Here is a 19,270-nt window from a genome sequence, read left to right on the forward strand (position 1 = left end):
ATCAGCTTGTTCCTGATAGCCGAATGGTATCACTAGAGCTGAGCAGGTCATAGTATTCACAGCTTAGTAGTTCAGGCCTACAGTTCTTATCTGTACATAAAACAGAGGAAGAAGATTAAGGAGAGAGCAAAAGCAGGCAAAAAATTTTGGAGATAACTGGCCCTTGAATTGAAGAGTCAGTTCATGTGAGATCAGTACTAGAATTAGGTTATGTTCGCGTCATGACTTGCTCTTGATCCACCACTCTGGGTGTATCATCTGTAGCAGCACACTCATGTTCTCCCTTTCTTTGTATTTTCTTGCTGACTTTCCATGTCTTCTTATTCTGTAGTGGCCTTCCCTGGGCCTGATAAATTCTGCCTTGCTTTCAAAAGAAAAGTCCAGCTTAGTACCTCCGCTCGCTCCCCCATCTCATGTTCCTTGGCATGGTCCTTTTATGAGAGTGCACTGCCAACAATCTTCATGGATATTGACATGGATATGAGTTACATTCCTAATGTAACTTGGTCTTACTTGGTCATATTGGTCTTATTATCTGTCATCTTTAGGGCATTCTGTTTCATTATTCTCTTTATTTCAGGGTCATAAACTCAGATGTCTGCCAGAGTGAAGTGAGCCAGGAGGGAACTCTAGTGAATAAAGAGAGTAAATCCCATGACTGCAGATAACAGCCCAGCATTGTCAAATTGATTTTTAATTTGTTTTTCAATAGAAGCCAAAAATCTAGATTTGCACTTGTATATCTACCTAGCAGTTTAAATGTTAATGTAAAAAAGACTTGTGACTCATTATAGAGACTAAAAAACCACATCCATTTCTTAGATCCAGCCCATAGGCTCACAGTGTACAGCCTTTGTTCTCTGTGACTTTGGAAGTTCTTTGATATGATTGCTGGAATGTGTGTCCTCTGAAAGATCTTAATTTAAAACTAATCTGGTTTGGAATAGTATACTATTGATTTCTGATTGTAGCATAAAAGGTTGGCAGATTTTTTACTTCTGTGCTGCTTTCCTTTATTCACATTTTGAAAGAGCCTCTTTTTTTTTTTTTCCCCTCTTACTTTAATTTTTTTCAATTTTTAAAATCACACTGCACAGCATGTGGTACCTTAGTTCCCCAACCAGGGATCAAACCCAAGCCCCCTGCAGTGGAAGCATGGAGTCAACCACTGGACTGCCAGGGAAGTCAGATCCCTTGTTTTTAATATCAGATCTCTTAAGTAGTGAGAGGTAGAAGATACTGATATAAGATAAGCTGCTGGCAATATTTTTCTCTATCATAATCAGAGAGTTAGGAAGATCTTATGGATTTGGCAGTGACTTCATTTCCTCTGCATTTGGCTCTGAATCCTTTCTTCTGATATTATATTCCCTATTTCCTAGTTAAAGTTCTGTGGCATGAATGTCATAAGGCACTTAGTTTACTAATGAGAGTGGCAAAAAAAAAATGTCGGGAATTAAAAGCATCAACTAATAAGAAACCCTTTCATATTTTTAAGTCTGGTCTTTTGCAAGCATCTTAAGTCTCCTAATGAATAAGTCAGGTAATCAGGACCAGCTCTAGATAATTTAACATAGCATGTTACATAGCTAAGCAAAGAAGCCTGGAACCCAAAAAATGTGAACCCAAAGGTCCATTCATGTTCAAGGACCTTTGTCTGTGTTGGAATGTCCACCATCTTTGTTTCAGCCCCCATTATACACTAAAGGTCCTCTGGCTTTCCAGACTCTTGAACTGCCCCTGACTAGAACCCTATCAGGGTCCCCTCAGAGTTCCAAAGCCTGACTTATATATACTTTATCTCCTCAAGGGGAAGATACAGATGGTTGTTTGCATCATCATGGGTACACGTGATGATCTCTACGGGGCCATTAAAAAGCTGTGCTGTGTGCAGACTCCTGTACCCTCACAGGTGAGTGGGAGCTAGGCAGGAGGTGCAGATGGAAACTCTAACATCCCTTGAGGCTTGGAAAAGCGGGATAAATCTGTTCAAAAAGACTGAAGTCACCATTAGAAGCCAGCGTGTGTAGACCCAGCTGGTGAAACTTCTCCTATTAGAGTAACCTGGGAATAGCAGATGCTCTTTGTAAATACTGCTTTCATGTTCCCACATGAGCACTTGTGCTTGTTCACAGCCAAGTCACCAGGTTGTTTCACATGACTGGGTTCTGAGAGTATAGGCGTCCCTTTGAAAGGGGAAAGCTGGCTTTTCCTATGGAGATTAATTTTTTTTTTACTCTGCATGAGATATTTTTGAAAGTTTTTATTGGCTGGTTTTTTGGTTTTCATTTTCATTTTGTGTGCACATGTGTGTACACGCATGCCTGACTAGAGACCCAATTAGAGTTAGAACTGTTAGTGCAAAGTAAATGATCTGCCAGCTGGAGTTTCTTGAGCAAATGTAGTATTTGCTTTAGAGTAGTTTATGTTGTCTGAAAGGTTGCTAGTGTCCTCTTTCCCCATATCTTTTGGTCCCTGTATTACAGGTCATCAATGTCCGAACCATTGGTCAGCCCACCAGACTTCGAAGTGTGGCCCAGAAAATTTTACTTCAGATTAACTGTAAATTGGGTGGTGAGCTCTGGGGAGTAGATATTCCTCTGGTGAGTGATGCTGAGATATGTCTTCATTCAGTTCATCTCCCCAAACAGTCCTGCCTGGCTATTTTCCTAATTTCCTCCCAGAGTTTTCCATATTCTCATTGCCTTGTAATCAGAATGGTTCATTGCTTGTTTTCGTATAGGCCAAAAGCTTAGACTGGTTTTCACATTTTTAAATGGTTGAGAAAAATAAACATATCTCCAGACACGTGAAAATGGTGAAATTCAGTTTTCACTGTCCTTAAATGAAGTTTTATTGGAACATAGCCTTACTCCTTTATGTACTACAACCTGTGGCTGCTTGTGTGTTGCAGTGGCAGAATTACATAGTTCCCCAGAGACCGTGTGGCTCACAAAGCCTAAGGTCTTTACTGATTAGCTCTTTACAGAAAGTCTGCCAATCCCTGATCTTGACAATCTCTGACTATGTTCACAGTGTTTAAAAATTTCAGTTTGGTTGCACCCTTTCTCCCCCTCTCCCCAGAACTTACTTCCATATGTTGCTTTGGGGTTCAGACAACAGTTCAACGTGGGGTGACAGATTACTTGGATGTTTTGGTTTGTTTTTTGCTTTCTGACCCAGAAACAGTTAATGGTGATTGGAATGGATGTTTACCATGACCCCAGCAGAGGCATGCGCTCCGTGGTTGGCTTCGTCGCAAGCATCAATCTGTGAGTGCCACTCCTGGCTCTGTTGTGTTTGGTTACCTTATTTGAACACCTAGTCTTACTATAAAGCCATAAAATTTTTTGAGTATTCAATATTGTAGTAAAAGTACACTAAAATCCTTCCTTCTCTCTCTTCCTATAGTATTAATTTGTGCAATTCCTTGTCACATGTCTTAAGTTTCTTCCCTGGCTGCAGTGTGATCCCTTTCAGAATGGAGCCTGTGTCTTGGTGGTAGTGGATTTTTCCCCCCGAGAAATGAGGGATTTTGTTTGTTTTTTCTGATTATAAAAATGAAGCTTGCTTATGTAAAAATCTCTGGAAATTGAGAAAGTGAAAATTCTTCATGGCTTATCTTTTATTAACCACCACCAAAGATTTGGCATATATATACTTTTAGGTTCTCTTTTATGTACATATTAACACTTCCAGGTAGCTGGTGGACACACAAGTGGCATATTACTATATATTCTGTTCCTCATTTTTTGTGTACTTAAACTATTTATTTTGGACATTTTCCCATATCAATATAAATAAATGTCCGTTGTTTCTTTTTAATTGCTGCATGGAATTTATAATATGCTACAGCACTATTTATTTAATCCTCTGTAGGTGGATATCTAGGGTTTTGTTTTTTTTTTCAATTAAAAGCAGTATGGTAGCAAATATTCACAATTATTTATATTCTGTAGCTGCTTTACATGTATCTTTTCCTTGCATCAGCATGTGATTTTACATGTAACATAAATGCATTTGCTGGGTACTTGTGTGACTGATACATGCAGAAGCCTGTGTGTGCTGACATTCAGATCTAGTCCTTCCTCTGTGGATGTGTGTTCATCTTTTCTCTTTCTTCTGTCCCCACCTCTGCCCCAGCACCCTCACAAAATGGTATTCACGAGTGGTATTCCAGATGCCTCATCAGGAGATTGTGGATAGCCTGAAGCTATGCCTGGTGGGCTCCTTAAAGAAGTTTTATGAGGTGAGGAGAACAGCAGTTTTAAAGTATCAGGGTTTTTAAGGACTGCCTTCCTGATCATTTTAAGAGGAAGTCTGATTTAGTGGGGCTTCCCCAGTGGCTCAGCAAGTAAAGAATACTCCTGCAGTGCAGGAGACACAGGATATGCAGGTTGGAAGCGGATTCAATCTCTGGATGGAGAAGATCCCATGGAGGAGGGCATACCTCCTCCATATATTCTTGCCTGGAGAATCCCATGGACAGAGGAGCCTGGTGGGCCACAGTCCATAGAGTCACAAAGAGCTGGATACAACTGAAGCGACTGAGCACGCAGGTACTGATTTAGAGAGAGGTATCCCAGATCGAAGGTGAGTTTCCCAAACAGACCACGAGCAAGCAGCGCAGAAAGACTGCGTGCCTCTACTTGTCGAGCAGCTTGAAGAGCTCATGCTTTGATTTGGTTTGGTAAGTAATGATTATTTCCTGGCTTATCGGCCTGTTGCCTATAAATATAATCTTTAGGGCCTTATCAGAAAAGTCAGGGTAAATTTCAGTGATTAAAGCAGCTTATTAATTTTCTCAGCTTTTTATGGCTGTTATTAGTCCCTGGCTCTTTTCATTTAGGTTCAAGATCAGTGCCTCCCTGAAAATCACCCCTAGAACTCCAAGGAATGCTGAGTGTGGAGAATTGCTGTCATTAAGCTGATACTAGGTCTGGGACAATGAGCAAGCGAGGTACTGAGTTTTGCCTTGGCCCGTACATCAAAGGAAGCACTGATAAGTGGCTTTCATTTCTTAGGGGTCAGAGTTAGCCCTTTGCATAAAGATTAAACAGCAAGAAATCTAATAATTTCTCATGATTAAGGTCAATCTCAAGAACTCTGCCTTGTTTCATTTTAGAGTAACATTTCCTACAGTGTCCTTCAAATAGTTTAATACTGTTTCAATATTAGACAGTAAACCAGAAATTCAGTTTCTGTCTCTGAAGAATTCCATGATATGCTACTTTGTTACCAGGTTCTCCTGCACCTTCCTTCTTCTTATTGCTGTTGTTTTCCTGCAAAGTTCTATGTGTCTTTTAGGCCATAGCTTGAAGATTGCTTCTGTGAAGCCTCTTATTCCCCGGTCTGCTCTGTCCCTTGAAAGAAAGTGAAAGTGATTTAGTTGTGTCCAGCTCTTTGTAACCCTGTGGACTTTACAGTCCATGAAATTCTCCAGGCCAGAATACTGGGATGGGTAGCCTTTCCCTTCTCCAGGAGATCTTCCTAACCCAAGGATCGATCCCAGGTCTTCTGCCTTGCAGGCAGATTCTTTACCAGCTGAGCCATGCTTAGCTAGACTGATTTTTTATGGTCCTCTCTCAAGGCCTTCTGTTTACATTCTGCATGGTGATTATCACATCCTGCTTTTTGTTAGTTGTTTGTATCTTTATTTATCTCTCCCTCTAGGTTGTAAATTATTTGAGCCCTGTTCAGTTATTGATGGCTGTGTAATAAAATGCCCTAAAACTTAGTGACATACAGTGAGCATTTATGATGTTCACTGTCAGGAAGTTGGACAGTGGGCTCCCATTCCTCTCCCTTTGGTCATCTTCGTGTGGTCTTTTCACATGAGCTAGTTTAGGCTTCCTCAAGCAAGGTGGCTGGGCTCAGTGCTTGAGCATTCCAAGAGACTATAGAGAGCCAGGTGGAAAATGTGTTGCCTTGTATACCTTAGCCTTAAAATCCATGTAGTGTCACTTCTACTGCATTTCTATGAGCCAAGTAGTAACATTGTGAATTTTTGGAGGGGTCAGTTTGGGGTACGGGTAGACTTAAAGAAAAAGCTAATATGCTCTAAAAAGTCTTACTTGTATTCTCAAACTTCTATACTAATTATTATTCCCTTCTTATTTATTGGGCTTCCCTGGTGGCTCAGATGGTAAAGAATCTGCCTGCAACGCAGGAGACCTGTGTTCGATCCCTGGGTCATGAGATCCCCTGAAGAAGGGAATGGCAACCCACTCCGAATTCTGTTTGTACCTTAAAATAAACTTGTACAAAACTCTTTAGCATGGGAGTTAGCTTATGATTTGCTAATCCTGTTCTTCCTCCGAGCAGTTATTTTTCCATCAGTATTATACATCCTGAGGAGGCTTTAACCCAACTTCCCAGTATATTTGCTTACCAGTTCAGTTCAGTTCAGTCTCTCAGTCGTGTCTGACTCTTTGCGACCCCATGGACTGCAGCACGCCAGGCCTCCCTGTCCATCACCAACTCCCAGAGTTTACTCAAACTCATGTCCGTTGAGTCGGTGATGCCATCTAACCATCTCATCCTCTGTCGTCCCCTTCTCCTCCCACCTTCAATCTTTCCCAAAAGTCTTCTCCAACATCACAGTTCAAAAGCATCAATTATTCGGTGCTCAGCTTTCTTTATAGTCCCAACTCTCATATCCATACGTGACAACTGGAAAAACCATAGCTTTGACTAGATGGACCTTTGTTGGCAAAGTACCGTCTCTGCTTTTTAATATTCTGTCTAGGTTGGTCATAGCTTTTCTTCCAAGGAGCAAGGATCTTTTACTTTCATGGCTGCAGTCACCATTGCAGTGATTTTGGAGCCCAAAAATATAAAGTCTGTCACTGTTTGCATTGTTTCCCCAGATATTTGCCATGAAGTTATGGGACCAGATGTCATGATCTTAGTTTTCTGAATGTTGTTTTAAGCCAACATTTTCACTCTCCTCTTTCACTTTCATCAAGAGGCTTTTTAGTTCTTTGCTTTTTACTGTAACTGTGGTATCATTTGGATATCTGAGGTTATTGATATCTCTCCCAGCAATCTTGATTCCAGCTTGTGCTTCATCCAGTCCAGCATTTCTCATGATGTGATTATCAACATTAGTATTATCACAAGACATGGTATAGATGAATCTTACCAACAAGATTAGTGTCACATCACAATGCAGGGTGATGGGTAGATATAACCTGAAATGTAAGAGTCAATAGTGACACATTAGTAGAGACCCTCATAGGCATGAATAATTAGTCCAGTTCATCATTATACTGTAAGACTAAAGTATCTCCCACAGGCATGCCACTTAAGTATTTAGGCTTACATTCAACTTTATCAGGTTCTGAAAACAGCAGTTCATTTGCGATTTCAGACATCTGGTATTTTTGAGCTAACAGACAGTATCATCTCTTCTCTGGGACTCTTAAAAGAGACCAGTGTAATACTGTAATTTCCTCATTGCACAACCATTTATTTCTTTATCCTCAGCTACCATTCTTATTATTTTCCATTTTTTAATTGTAACTATTGTGAAGTGGAATCTCACTGTGGTTTTAACTTGCATTTCCTTAATGATTAACCATGTTGAACATCTTTTCATGTGCTTATTGTCCATTTGTATATCTTCTTTAGAGAAGTCCTTTCAAGTCCTTATCCTGTTTTTCAATTGATCTTTGTCTTTTTATTTTTGACTTGTAAGAGTTTTTGTTTTATATATTGTGAATACAGAACTTTTATCTGATGTATGATTTGCAGATATTTTCTCCCATTTTGTAGAGTTTCTTTACTTTTTTGATAATGTTATTTGATGCACAAAAGTTTAAATTTTGATAAAGTCCCATTTGTCTATTTTTTCTTTTATTCCTTGTGCTTATGGTATCAAGTCTGAGAATCTGTTACCTAATTTGAAGTCACAAAGATTTACACCTTTGTTTTTCTTCTAGTAGTTTTAGAGCTTTAGCTCTTACCATTTAGGTCATTGATCCACTTTGAGTTACATTTTGTGTATGGAGTAAAGCAGGGGTCCAGCTCTACTCTTTTGCACGTAGTTACCTGCTTCTCCCAGCACCTATTGTTGGGGAGACTATTCTTTACAGACTGGTATTGGCATCCTGGTTAAGATTCAGTTGGCCAAACAAAGCTGTTTGGGTTTATTTCTAAACTCTCAATTCTATTCCTTTGGTTTATTTGTCATCCTTAGGTCAGAGTAACACTGTTTTGGTTATATTGTTTCATTTTAGTTAGTTTTGAAGTTAGGAAGTCTGAGTTTTCCATTTTTTTTCTTTCAATATTGTTTTGGTTATTCAGATACCCTTGGCATTCCATATGAATTTGAGAATAGTCATTTTCATTTCTTTTTTCAAAAAAGGCCATTGGAAATTTGATAGCAATTGCATTGAATTTATAGATCACTTTGGAAATATTGTAATCTTAAATTTACTCTTGCAGTATGTAGACATAGGATGTTTTTTCGTTTATTTAGGTTGTTTCTAATTTCTCTCAGCAATGTTTTATAGTTTCCGTGTACAAGTATTATACTTCCCTGATTAAATTTACTCTGGATATTTTAGTCTTTTGAATGCTACAGTTATAGAATAGTTCTCATTTTTGGATTATTCATGCTGGAGTTTAGAACTAACTGTTTTATGTATTAATGTTCAACTCTTCAACTTTTCCAAACTTACTAGCTTTAGTAGATTTTCCCCCCAATTCTTATGGATTTTTTGTGTATAGAATCGATTATGTGCAAGTAGAAATAGTCACACTTCTTTCATCTGAATTTAGTTGCCTTTTATCTGTTTTTCTTGCTTAATTGCTCTAACTTCCAGTACAGTTTTTAATAGAAGTGGTGAAAACAGGCATCCTTATCTTTTTCTTGCTCTTAGGTGGATACTTTTAAGTCTTTAACCATTTAGCATGATGTTAGCTGTGGGCTTTTCATAGACTCATTTTATCATGTTCAGGAAGTTTCTTTATGTTCCTAATGGGGAGAGTGTTTTTATGGTGAAAGTGTGTTGGACTTTATAAGTCTCATTCATGTTAATACCAAATTAATTTCAATAGTACACAAAATATTGTTCCTGTGTGGTTCTATGGTGTGCCTCTTTCTTTGTGATAATTTTATATTAGGGTTTCCAGAGAAACAGAATCAATACAATATGTGTGTGTATGTGTGTGTATTTTGAGGAACTGGCTCATGTAACTTACAGAGGCTGGCAAGTCCAAAATGTACTGGGTTGGCCAGCAGGCTGGAGACCCAGGGAAGGGCTGATGTTGCAGATTAAGTTTGGGTTTATCCTAATTGATATTTTACGTCTTATATAATGTGTCAGTTGATTTTTGCATCAAACTAGGAAATCTTTGGTCAGTATTTCTTCACATACACTTTTGCCCCTTTCCCTTTCTCCTCTGCTACTAAGACTCCCATTATTTGTATGTTGTTATGCTTGATGGTGTTGCACTGCGTTTCAGAGGCTGCATTTATTTTTCTTCCATTTTTTTCTATTTCTCATACTGGATTATCTACTCTTAAGCCCCTCTACTGAATTTTTCATTTCCATTTCATTTAATACTTTCTGACTCCAAAATTTTTGTTGGTTCTTTCTTACAATTTTTTTTAAATATTATTTTTTGGCTGTGGTAGGTCTTCATTGCTGCATGCAGGCTTTCTCTATTTGTGGTAAGCAGGGGCTACTCATTGTTGCGGTATGTGGATTTCTCATTGCAGTGGCTTCTCCTGTTGCAGAGCACAGGCTCTAGGCACATGGGCTTCAGTAGTTGCATGTAGGCTCAGTAGTTGTGGCGCATGGACTTAGTTGCTCTGAGGCATGTGGGATCTTTGTGGACCAGGAATCGAAGCAGTGTCCTTTGCATTGCAAGGCAGATTCTTAACCAGTAGACCACCAGGGCAGCCCCTTTCTTATAATTTCTGTATTTTTATTGGTAGTCTTTTTGTGTGTGAGATTTTCCTTAAAGTCTTGGATGTAGTTTTCTTTAGATCTTTGAACATTATTTAAAATGATTGGTTTAAAGTCCTTGTCTAGTATAACCAATGTCTGGGCTTCTCCAGTACAGTTTCTGTTTACTACATTTTTTCATGTGAATGGGCTTTACGTTACTATTTCCTGGCATGCTTCATAATTTTTTAATTGAAAGCTAGACGTTTTTAATATAATGCTGATGACTCTGCAAGTCAGATCTGCACCCCCATGGACTGTTGTTGCTCTTTGTTTGATGACTTTCCTGGCCTGATTCTGTAATCTTGGTAATCTAAACTGTGTGTAGTCACTGAAATCTCCCCTTAGTTTAGCTTCAGTTCAGTTCAGTTCAGTCACTCAGTAGTGTCTGACTCTTTGCGACCCCATGAATCATAGCATGCCAGGCCTCCCTGTCCATCACCAACTCCTGGAGTTTACTCAAATTCATGTGCATCGAGTTGGTGATGCCATCTAGCCATCTCATCCTCTGTTGTCCCCTTCTCCTCCTGCCCCCAATCTCTCCCAGCATCAGGGTCTTTTCCAATGAACCAGTTCTTCGCATCAAGTGGCCAAAGTATTGGAGTTTCAGCCTCAGCATCAGTTCTTCCAATGACACCCAGGACTGGTCTCCTTTAGGATGGACTGGTTGGATCTCCTTGCAGTCCAAGGGACTCTCAAGAGTCTTCTCCAACACCACAGTTAAAAGCATCAATTCTTCGGTGCTCAGCTTTCTTCACAGTCCAACTCTCACATCCATACATGACCACTGGAAAAACCATAGCCTTGACTAAACGGACCTTTGTTGACAAAGTAATGTCTCTGCTTTTTAATATGCTATCTAGGTTGGTCATAACTTTCCTTCCAAGAAGTAAGCATATTTTAATTTCATGGCTTAAAATAAATAAAATAGTTTAGCTTAGTGATCAGCTAATGACAGGATAAGAATTTCTTCAAATGCTTTGAATGTTCTGCATCCTCCAGCGATTGCTGGATTATTTTTACAGTTACTGTGGTCTATTGCAAAGAAACAGGGATATAACAAAACAAGTTAAAACACCACAAAGCTCAAGATCCAGACAGTTTTATTGAATAAATGCGGTTCAGATTCTTTCAAGCTCTAGTTAGTTTTCACAGCCCTAAAAGAGTTGCTTTTGACCCTTTGTGCAGTATGCGTGTTGCTTTTATGGTTGAACGGTTTTTCAGAGGTCCTTACTTTCTCATTCAAGAAGCATTTCTTGAGGAATGCTCTTGACAGTCTGCTTTTGTCAAGTGCAAGTATTTTTCTAGGTGGACAGTCATTAGACTTTAGAAGCCCCTAAAACTAGATCGCACTAGAAAACCTCCATCATTTGGTTTTAGGACCCCAAGGGGCTACTTTCTAGGAATAAGAGTAATTGAAAGCAAACTGTAGCTCACCTTTGCATTATTTAAAATTTTTGAATCATATGATGATCTGGTGTGCTAGTGTTTCCAAGTTTCTCATAGTGCAAATACTCCAGGTACCTGGAAGAAACAAACTTGAATCTTCTCTGTGTTAAAAACATCGTTCCAGGCCCCGCATTACTTGTATTAGTTGCTTAACAATAATGTAAATACAAGCATACCTCAGAGATAGGATATTGTGGGTTCAGCCCCAGACTACAACAGTAAAGCTAGTACTGCAATGAAATGAGTCACAAGTTCTTAGTTTCCCAGTGCATATAAAAGTTAGCTTTACACTATAGTGTAATCTTATTAAATGTTCAGTAAACAAATATGCATATCTTCATTTTAAAATGTATTGAAAAAATGGCACTGATAGACTTGCTCAACACAAAGTGACACAAACCTGTAATTTGTAAAAAATGCAATATCTGCAAAATGCAAAGAAGTAAAGCACAATAAAGTGAGGTATTCTGTGTCTAAGCTATGTTAGCATTCAGTTTTTTAAAAGGAATATTACACACTCATATGTATACATGTGTGTTTGATATAGTTATATACATACACACATATACATAAATATGCATTCAAAATATATATATACATACATATGTGTGTATATATATATCATATTTATCATATATATAATTTGAGTTTAATTCAAAAGAAAGACTAAGTAGGTGAAAATACAAATAGACTGAAACACAGATGATGAGAGCTGCGTTTGGGTTCTTTTTCTTTAGGGACATAAGCTAATTCTGGAAGAGGCAGCTGAAACACTGAAAAGCTGTAAAGCACTTTTGAAGTCTTTAGGAATCAAAAGCTAGAGGCCTGGGCCCCCATGTCAGTGTCATCTGGAGTCTGCTCCCCATTACTTGTGAATCTGAAGGGCTGCAGACTGAATAAAGAAGAACTGTAGGTAGACCAACTCTAAATTAATTTCAGTTCTTGAATATGGATTCAGGTAAACTCTGACTGCTAGCTTTACTGCCCATTTGCCAAAAGCAAATAAAAATCCTCTGAAGGAAGATAGTAGTATCCTGGGCATCACATTTTTCCTGCAGTATCTAGCAATCAGTAAATAATAACCAAGGATACAAGAGAAAATGAAGGAACTGAAAAACCAAGAAGATCTACAGATAATTGATCCAGATACACAGAGGATTCAGCCAGATGAGTAATCAGATAGGTTTTAAAATAACTACACTTAATAAATTCAGAGAAACGGAAGATAACATTAAGAATTTTAGCAAAGAATTCTTGGGGAGTCCTATGGGAAAAAACTGAAATTTATAGAACTAAAAATTATGCTTACCAAAATTAAACAGTCAATGAATTGGTGCATTAGGTTGCTAGGGCTGCCATAACAATATCCCATGGATTGAGTGGCTTAAACAATAAAAGTTTATTTCCTCACAGTTATTATGTAGGGTAGGAAGTCTAAGATCAAGGTGCTATTTTAGAGGGCCGGATTCTCCTGAGGCCTCTCTTCTTGTCTTAAAGATGGCTGTCTTCTCTCTGTGTCACATAATATTCACCCCATGTATGTCTGTGTACCAGTCCCTTCTTATTAGAAAGACACCAGTCATATTTGATGAGGGCCCACCCCTGTGACCTCATTTAAACTGAATAACCTCTTTAAATAGATATTCCAAGTACAGTCACATTCTGGGTATAGTGGATTAGGTCTTCAACACACAAATTTTGGAGAAACATATCTTTGTGCATAACAATGGGTAATCTTAGTTTAGGCTTAATTGAGGAAATAGAGAGACCATTAAAATATAGATAAAAAAATAAATTTCACAGAGATACAGAGGATTAGAAAATATAACAAGGCAACAGACATGGGAGTTACGGAGTTAAAATATAATACACACATAAGTGGCCTAGAAGGAGGTAAGTGAGAATAGAGGGCAGAAAAGACAATGGTAAAGAACATTCTAAAAGTGATAGAAAACACATCAAGTCATAGAGACAAGAAATCTGTCAAATCCCAAGCAAGATATAAAAAGTGCACTTAGGCACATTATCGGAGAAGGCGATGGCACCCCACTCCAGTACTCTTGCCTGGAAAGTCCCATGGATAGAGGAGCCTGGTGGGCTGCAGTCCATGGGGTCGCAAAGAGTCGGACATGACTGAGTGACTTCCCTTTCACTCTTCACTTTCACTCTTCACTTTCATGCATTGGAGAAGGAAATGGCAACCCACTCCAGTGTTCTTGCCTGGAGAATCCCAGGGACGGGGGAGCCTGGTGGGCTGCCGTCTATGGGGTCACACAGAGTTGGACACGACTGAAGTGACTTAGTACCAGCAACAGCAGGCACATTATAATAAAACTGCTGAAAGTAAAGACATATATATATATGCACCTGTTACAGAGAAGGCAGTGGCACCCCACTCCAGTACTCTTGCCTTGAAAATCCCATGGACGGAGGAGCCTGGTGGGCCGCAGTCCATGGGGTCGCTAAGAGTCGGACACGACTGAGCGACTTCACTTTCACTTTTCACTTTCATGCATTGGAGAAGGAAATGGCAACCCACTCCAGTGTTCTTGCCTGGAGAATCCCAGGGACGGGGGAGCCTGGTGGGCTGCCGTCTTTGGGATCGCAGAGTCAGACACGACTGAAGCAACTTAGCAGCAACAGCAGCAGCCCCTGTTAAGACATATTATGTATATACACACCTGTTAAGGAAAACAAGAACACTTATCTTCAAGGATTGACAAATTGACAAATAGTGAACTAGTCAAACAGTTTGAACCACAAGATAAAGAGTAGCTACAAAATGCTGAAGGAAAATGACTACCAACATAGAATCTGATATCCACTAAAAGTAACTTTTAGTAAGGTGAAAAAAAGAAACTCTGTTATTGGTAGATTTGCACTGAAGGCATATACTAAAGAGCATTTTTCACCTAGAAGGAAAATTATCCCAGAAAGAAATGTAGAAATGGTTAAAGGAATAAAAATAGGAATGAAAGTGCCAAACATGGGCATAAATTTAAATGAATGCCCACCATCTAAAATAACTAATGTTTTTGAATGGATATGTATTCATTTGTGTGTATAAATTTCAAGTTAATGACAATAACATTATATCTTGGAGATACATCTGGGAGAAGTAAATGAAATTCCAATGCCTTGGGTTTCTTTAATTATTGAGGAAAAGGTGAAAGTACTAATATATTTTGATACACTAAAGAGTTATGTTGTAATTTCTGGGGTAGCCACTAAAAGAATAAAAGAAGAGCATGCAACAATTGAGACAAGAGAAGAGAAAATAAAATAATAAAATTTTTAAGGAAAAAATATAGATTAGGTGAAACAGCAAGCGATACCTGGACCTTGAATATGTCATGCTAAGTGAAAGAAGCCAGTCATAAAGGACCACACATTCACATATTACATGAGTCCATTCATCAGAAATGTTTAGAACAGTCACATTTTTAGGAACAGAAAGTAGATTAGTGGTTGCTTAGGGCTAAGTTAGGGAGAGAGTAAAAGATGTAGAGTGGTGGCAGTTTAAGAGTCTGGGGCTTCTTGTTGATGTGATGAAAATGTTATAAAATTGATTGTGGTAATAGTTGTATATATCTGTGAATCCACTAAAAACCATTTAATTTTACACTTTAAATTGGTGAATTAAATGGTACATGGATTATCTGAATAAAGGTATTTTAAAGAAAATTAACCTTATAGAAATTCTGGCATTCTAAAATGTAATAAATGAAAATTTCACTATCGGGGCTTAACATCAGATTTGATTAGGCAGAAAGAAATAGCTAGAAATTTGAAGGTAGGTCAGTTGATATCATTCAGTGTGAAGAAAAGAAAGAAAAAATAAGGAATTCTAACAGAGGCTCAGAGATGTGTGGGACAACATCAGCCATAGCAATATGAACATAATGTGATTCCCAGAAGGGGAGTAATGAGAAAGGATAAGGAAGAAAGAACACTGGAGGAAATAATAGCCCCGAATTACCCAAATTAGTGAAAAAAATCATTCATCCAAGAGGCCCAATGAACACTAAATAGGAAAAATTCAAAGATACCCACACTGAGACACAACCTAGTAAAACTGCTGAAAGACAAAGAGGGCATCTTGAAAGCACCAAGTGAAAGCCACTCGTTGTGTTCAGGGCATCTTCAATTTGATTAAGAGCTGACTTCTCATCAGCAATCATGGAGGCCCGAAGGCAGTCAGATGACATATTGCAAATGCTGAAAGAAAAAGAAGGTTGAATAGGAATTGTATATCCAGAAAAGCTCCTGTTCAGAAATGAAGGCGAAACCTTGACATTGTGTTCAGTGAAAGAAGCTAAACATAAAAAGTCACGTATTTATATTATTCCATTTCTATGAATGGGCTTCCCAGGTGGCACTAGTGGTAAAGAACCTGCCTGCCAATGCAGGAGACATAAGAGATGAAGGTTCCATCTCTGGGTTGGGAAGATCTCCTAGGGGAGGGCATGGCAATCCACTCCCGTATTCTTAACCTGGAGAAGCCCACGGACACAGGAGCCTGGTGGGCTACCACATAGTCAGACACTACTGAAGTGGCTTAGCATGCATATCTGAAATATCTGGAATAGGCATATTTGTAGAGACAAAACAGAGATTGCTGGTTTCCAGAGAATGAGAATGCTGGCAGGAATAGGGAGTAACTGCTGATGGGTACAAGGTTCTTTTCAGGGTGATGAAAATATTATTGAAATAGGTAGTGTTGATAGGTATACTAAAATCTCTGAATTATACTCTTTAAAATGGTGATTTTTTGTAATTTATATCTCATTTTTTTTTAAAGGAGAAAGTAAGACATTCTGAGATAAAAGCTGGGGGGATTTGTCACTAGCAGACTACAAGAAGTACTTAAGGGAGTCCTTCATGTAGAAATGAAATGACATAGACAGTAACTTGTATCCACATGAAGAAATAAGTAGCCCCGGGAAAGGTAACTATATAGATAAAGGAGAGAAAAAATATATTTTTGTTTGTAACTTTTCTTCTAGTTTGTGTTTTAAGAGACAAAGACAAAAAGCAATAATTATAAATCTGATTGGATGTGTATACAGTATATAAATATATAATTTGTAAGACAAAGTTACAAAGGGGAGCAGAGGGAATAGAGCCATATAGAAGCAAAGTTTTTGAACAATACCAAAGTTAACTTTGTATTAATTGACCAAATGAGATTGTTGTAATATGTTAATTGTAATCCCCAGGTGAAACACTAAGAAAATAACTCAAAAATGTAAGAAAAAGAATGACGAGGGAGTTAAAATGGTAACTAGAAAATGCCTGTTTAATACAAATTAGGGCAGTAGAGGAAAAATAGAGGGACAGAAAAGATACAAGGCATGTGGAAAACAAATAGTAAAATGGCAGATGTAAATTTTACTCTGTCAGTAATTGTACTAAATGTAAATGGACTAAACACCATTCAGAAATATAAATTAGTAACTTAGATTAAGTGAAAATATGAAGATGTACTTTCTACACAAGACATATTTTAGTTTCAAAGACACAGTATGTTGAAAGTAAAAGAAGAAAATAAACCATGGAAATAATAACCAAAAGAGAGCTGGAGTAGCTATACTAGTAGGCCAGATAGACTTTAAGACAGCAGTTGTTACTGGAGACAAGAAAAGACATTTGTAGTAGCAAAAGGGTCTGTCCATGAGAAGATCATAAAGCATAAACTCATGTGAAACTAGCAATATAGATCCAAAAATATATGAAACAAAAACAAATATAAATGAAAGGAGAAATAGACAATTCATTAATAGATGTAGATTTCAAAATTCCATTTTCAGTAATGAATAGAACAAGTAGAAATAAGATCAACAAGGAAATAGAATATTTGAACAATTCTGTGATCTAACTCAACGTAACAGACATTTACAGAGCACCCAACAACAGAACTCCCATTCTTCGCAAATGTACGTGACACATTCTCCGTGATAGAATGTATGTAAAGCAAGACTCAGTACATTTAAAAAAATTAAAACTGCAAAATATGGTCTGAAACCACAACTAGCATGAAATTAGAAGTTAATACAAGGGACATTTGGGAAAGTCACAACTATATGGAAATTAAACAATACTCTTAAATAACCAAGAGGTCAAAGAAGAAATCAAAGGGGTAATTAGGAAACAATTTGAGATAAATGAAAATAAAACATACCAAAACTTGTGGATGTATGTAAAGGCAGTAGTTGGAAGAAAATGTATAGCTGTAAATGAGTGAGTGAGTGAGTGAAATCTTTCAGTCATGTCCGACTCTGTGCTACCCCATGGACTGTAGCCTACCAGGATTCTCCATCCATGGGATTTTCCAGGCAAGAGTACTGGAGTGGGTTGCCATTTCCTTCTCCAGGGGGTCTTCCCAACCCAGGGATCGAACATCTCCTGCATTGTAGGCAGATGCTTTACCGTCTGAGCCACCTATATTAAATAAGAAAAATCTCAAAACAACCCAAGTTCCATCTTAAAAACTAGAAAGAGAAGAGCAAACTAAGCTCAAAGCAAGAAGGAAAAAATTGATAGAGGTTATAGCATAGATAAGTGAACTGGAACACTGAGAAACAACGGAGAAAATCAGTGTGACCAAAAATTGATTATTTGAAAAGATCAACAAAATTGATAAGCCTTTAGCTAGCACCCATGAAAAAGGGAAGAATCAAGATACTAAGATCAGGAATGAAAAAGACTGACCTTGGAGAAATAAAAAGGATTTTAGGAAATGAACAACTATATGCCCAGAAATTAGATTACCTAAGTGAGATGGGCAAACTCCAAAAAAGGCACAAACCATCAAAACTTTTTATTTATACCAAACATTGAAAGAATATTCTTTCACGGACTCTTCCAAAAAATAGGAAAGGAGGGAACATTTTCCAGTTTGTACCATGAGCTAAACTGGTTTGTACCAAAGCTAAACTGGTTCCAAATTGGGAAAGGAGTATGTCAAGGCTATATGTTGTCACCATGCTTATTTAACTTACATGCAGAGTACATCATGTGAAATGCTGAGCTGGATGAAGCACAAGCTGGAATCAAGATTGCAGGGAGAACAGCCTCAGATATGCAGACAATACCACCCTTATGGCAGAAAGCAAAGAGGAACTAAAGAGCCTCTTGATGAAAGTGAAAGAGGAGAGTGAAAAAGCTGGTTTAAAACTCAACATTCAAAAAACTAAGATCATGGCATCCAGTCCCATCACTTCATGGCAAATACCTGGGGAAACAATGGAAATAGTGTTTATTTTCTTGGGCTCCCAAATCACTGCCCATGGTGACTGCAGCCATGAAATTAAAAGATGCTTACTCCTTGGAAGAAAAGCTATGTCAAACCTAGACAGCTCCCAACAAAAGTCCGTTTAGTCAAAGCTATGGTTTTTCTAGTAGTCATGTATGGATGTGAGAGTTGGGACTATAAAGAAGGTTGACTCCGAAGAATTGATGCTTTTGAACTGTTGTGTTGGAGAAAACTCTTGAGAGTCATTTGGACTGCAAGGAGATCCAGCCAGTCAATCCTAAAAGAAATCAGTCCTGAATATTCATTGGAAGGACTGATGCTGAAGCTGAAACTCCAATTCTTTGGCAACCTGATGTGAAGAACTGACTCACTGGAAAAGACCTTGATGCTGGGAAGAATTGAAGGCGGGAGGAGAAAGGGATGACAGAGGATGAGATGGTTGGATGGCATCACCGACTCGATGGACATGAGTTTTTGAGCAAGCTCCAGGAGTTGGTAATGGACACGGAAGCCTGGCATGCTGCAGTCTGTGGGGTCACAAAGAGTCAGAGACAAATGAGTGACTGAACTGAACTGAAAGCTAAGAAAATTGCAGAAGATTTCTAGACTG

General features: G+C 38.3%; 1 protein-coding gene across 2 annotated transcripts in view; it reads left to right on the forward strand.

Annotated features, from left to right (window-relative positions):
* PIWIL2 (piwi like RNA-mediated gene silencing 2) overlaps window positions 1–19,270 on the forward strand; it is an 82,125-nt gene that overhangs the window by 49,799 nt on the left and 13,056 nt on the right. For both annotated transcript variants that reach the window (XM_061425836.1, XM_061425837.1), the window contains exons 17-20: window positions 1,811–1,912; window positions 2,487–2,603; window positions 3,184–3,272; window positions 4,144–4,249. In XM_061425836.1, the coding sequence (XP_061281820.1) occupies window positions 1,811–1,912; window positions 2,487–2,603; window positions 3,184–3,272; window positions 4,144–4,249 (414 nt within the window). The remainder of the gene's footprint in view (window positions 1–1,810; window positions 1,913–2,486; window positions 2,604–3,183; window positions 3,273–4,143; window positions 4,250–19,270) is intronic.

The sequence above is a fragment of the Bos javanicus genome, chromosome 8 (genome assembly GCF_032452875.1).
Source record: "Bos javanicus breed banteng chromosome 8, ARS-OSU_banteng_1.0, whole genome shotgun sequence".
NCBI classification, from domain to species: domain Eukaryota; kingdom Metazoa; phylum Chordata; class Mammalia; order Artiodactyla; family Bovidae; genus Bos; species Bos javanicus.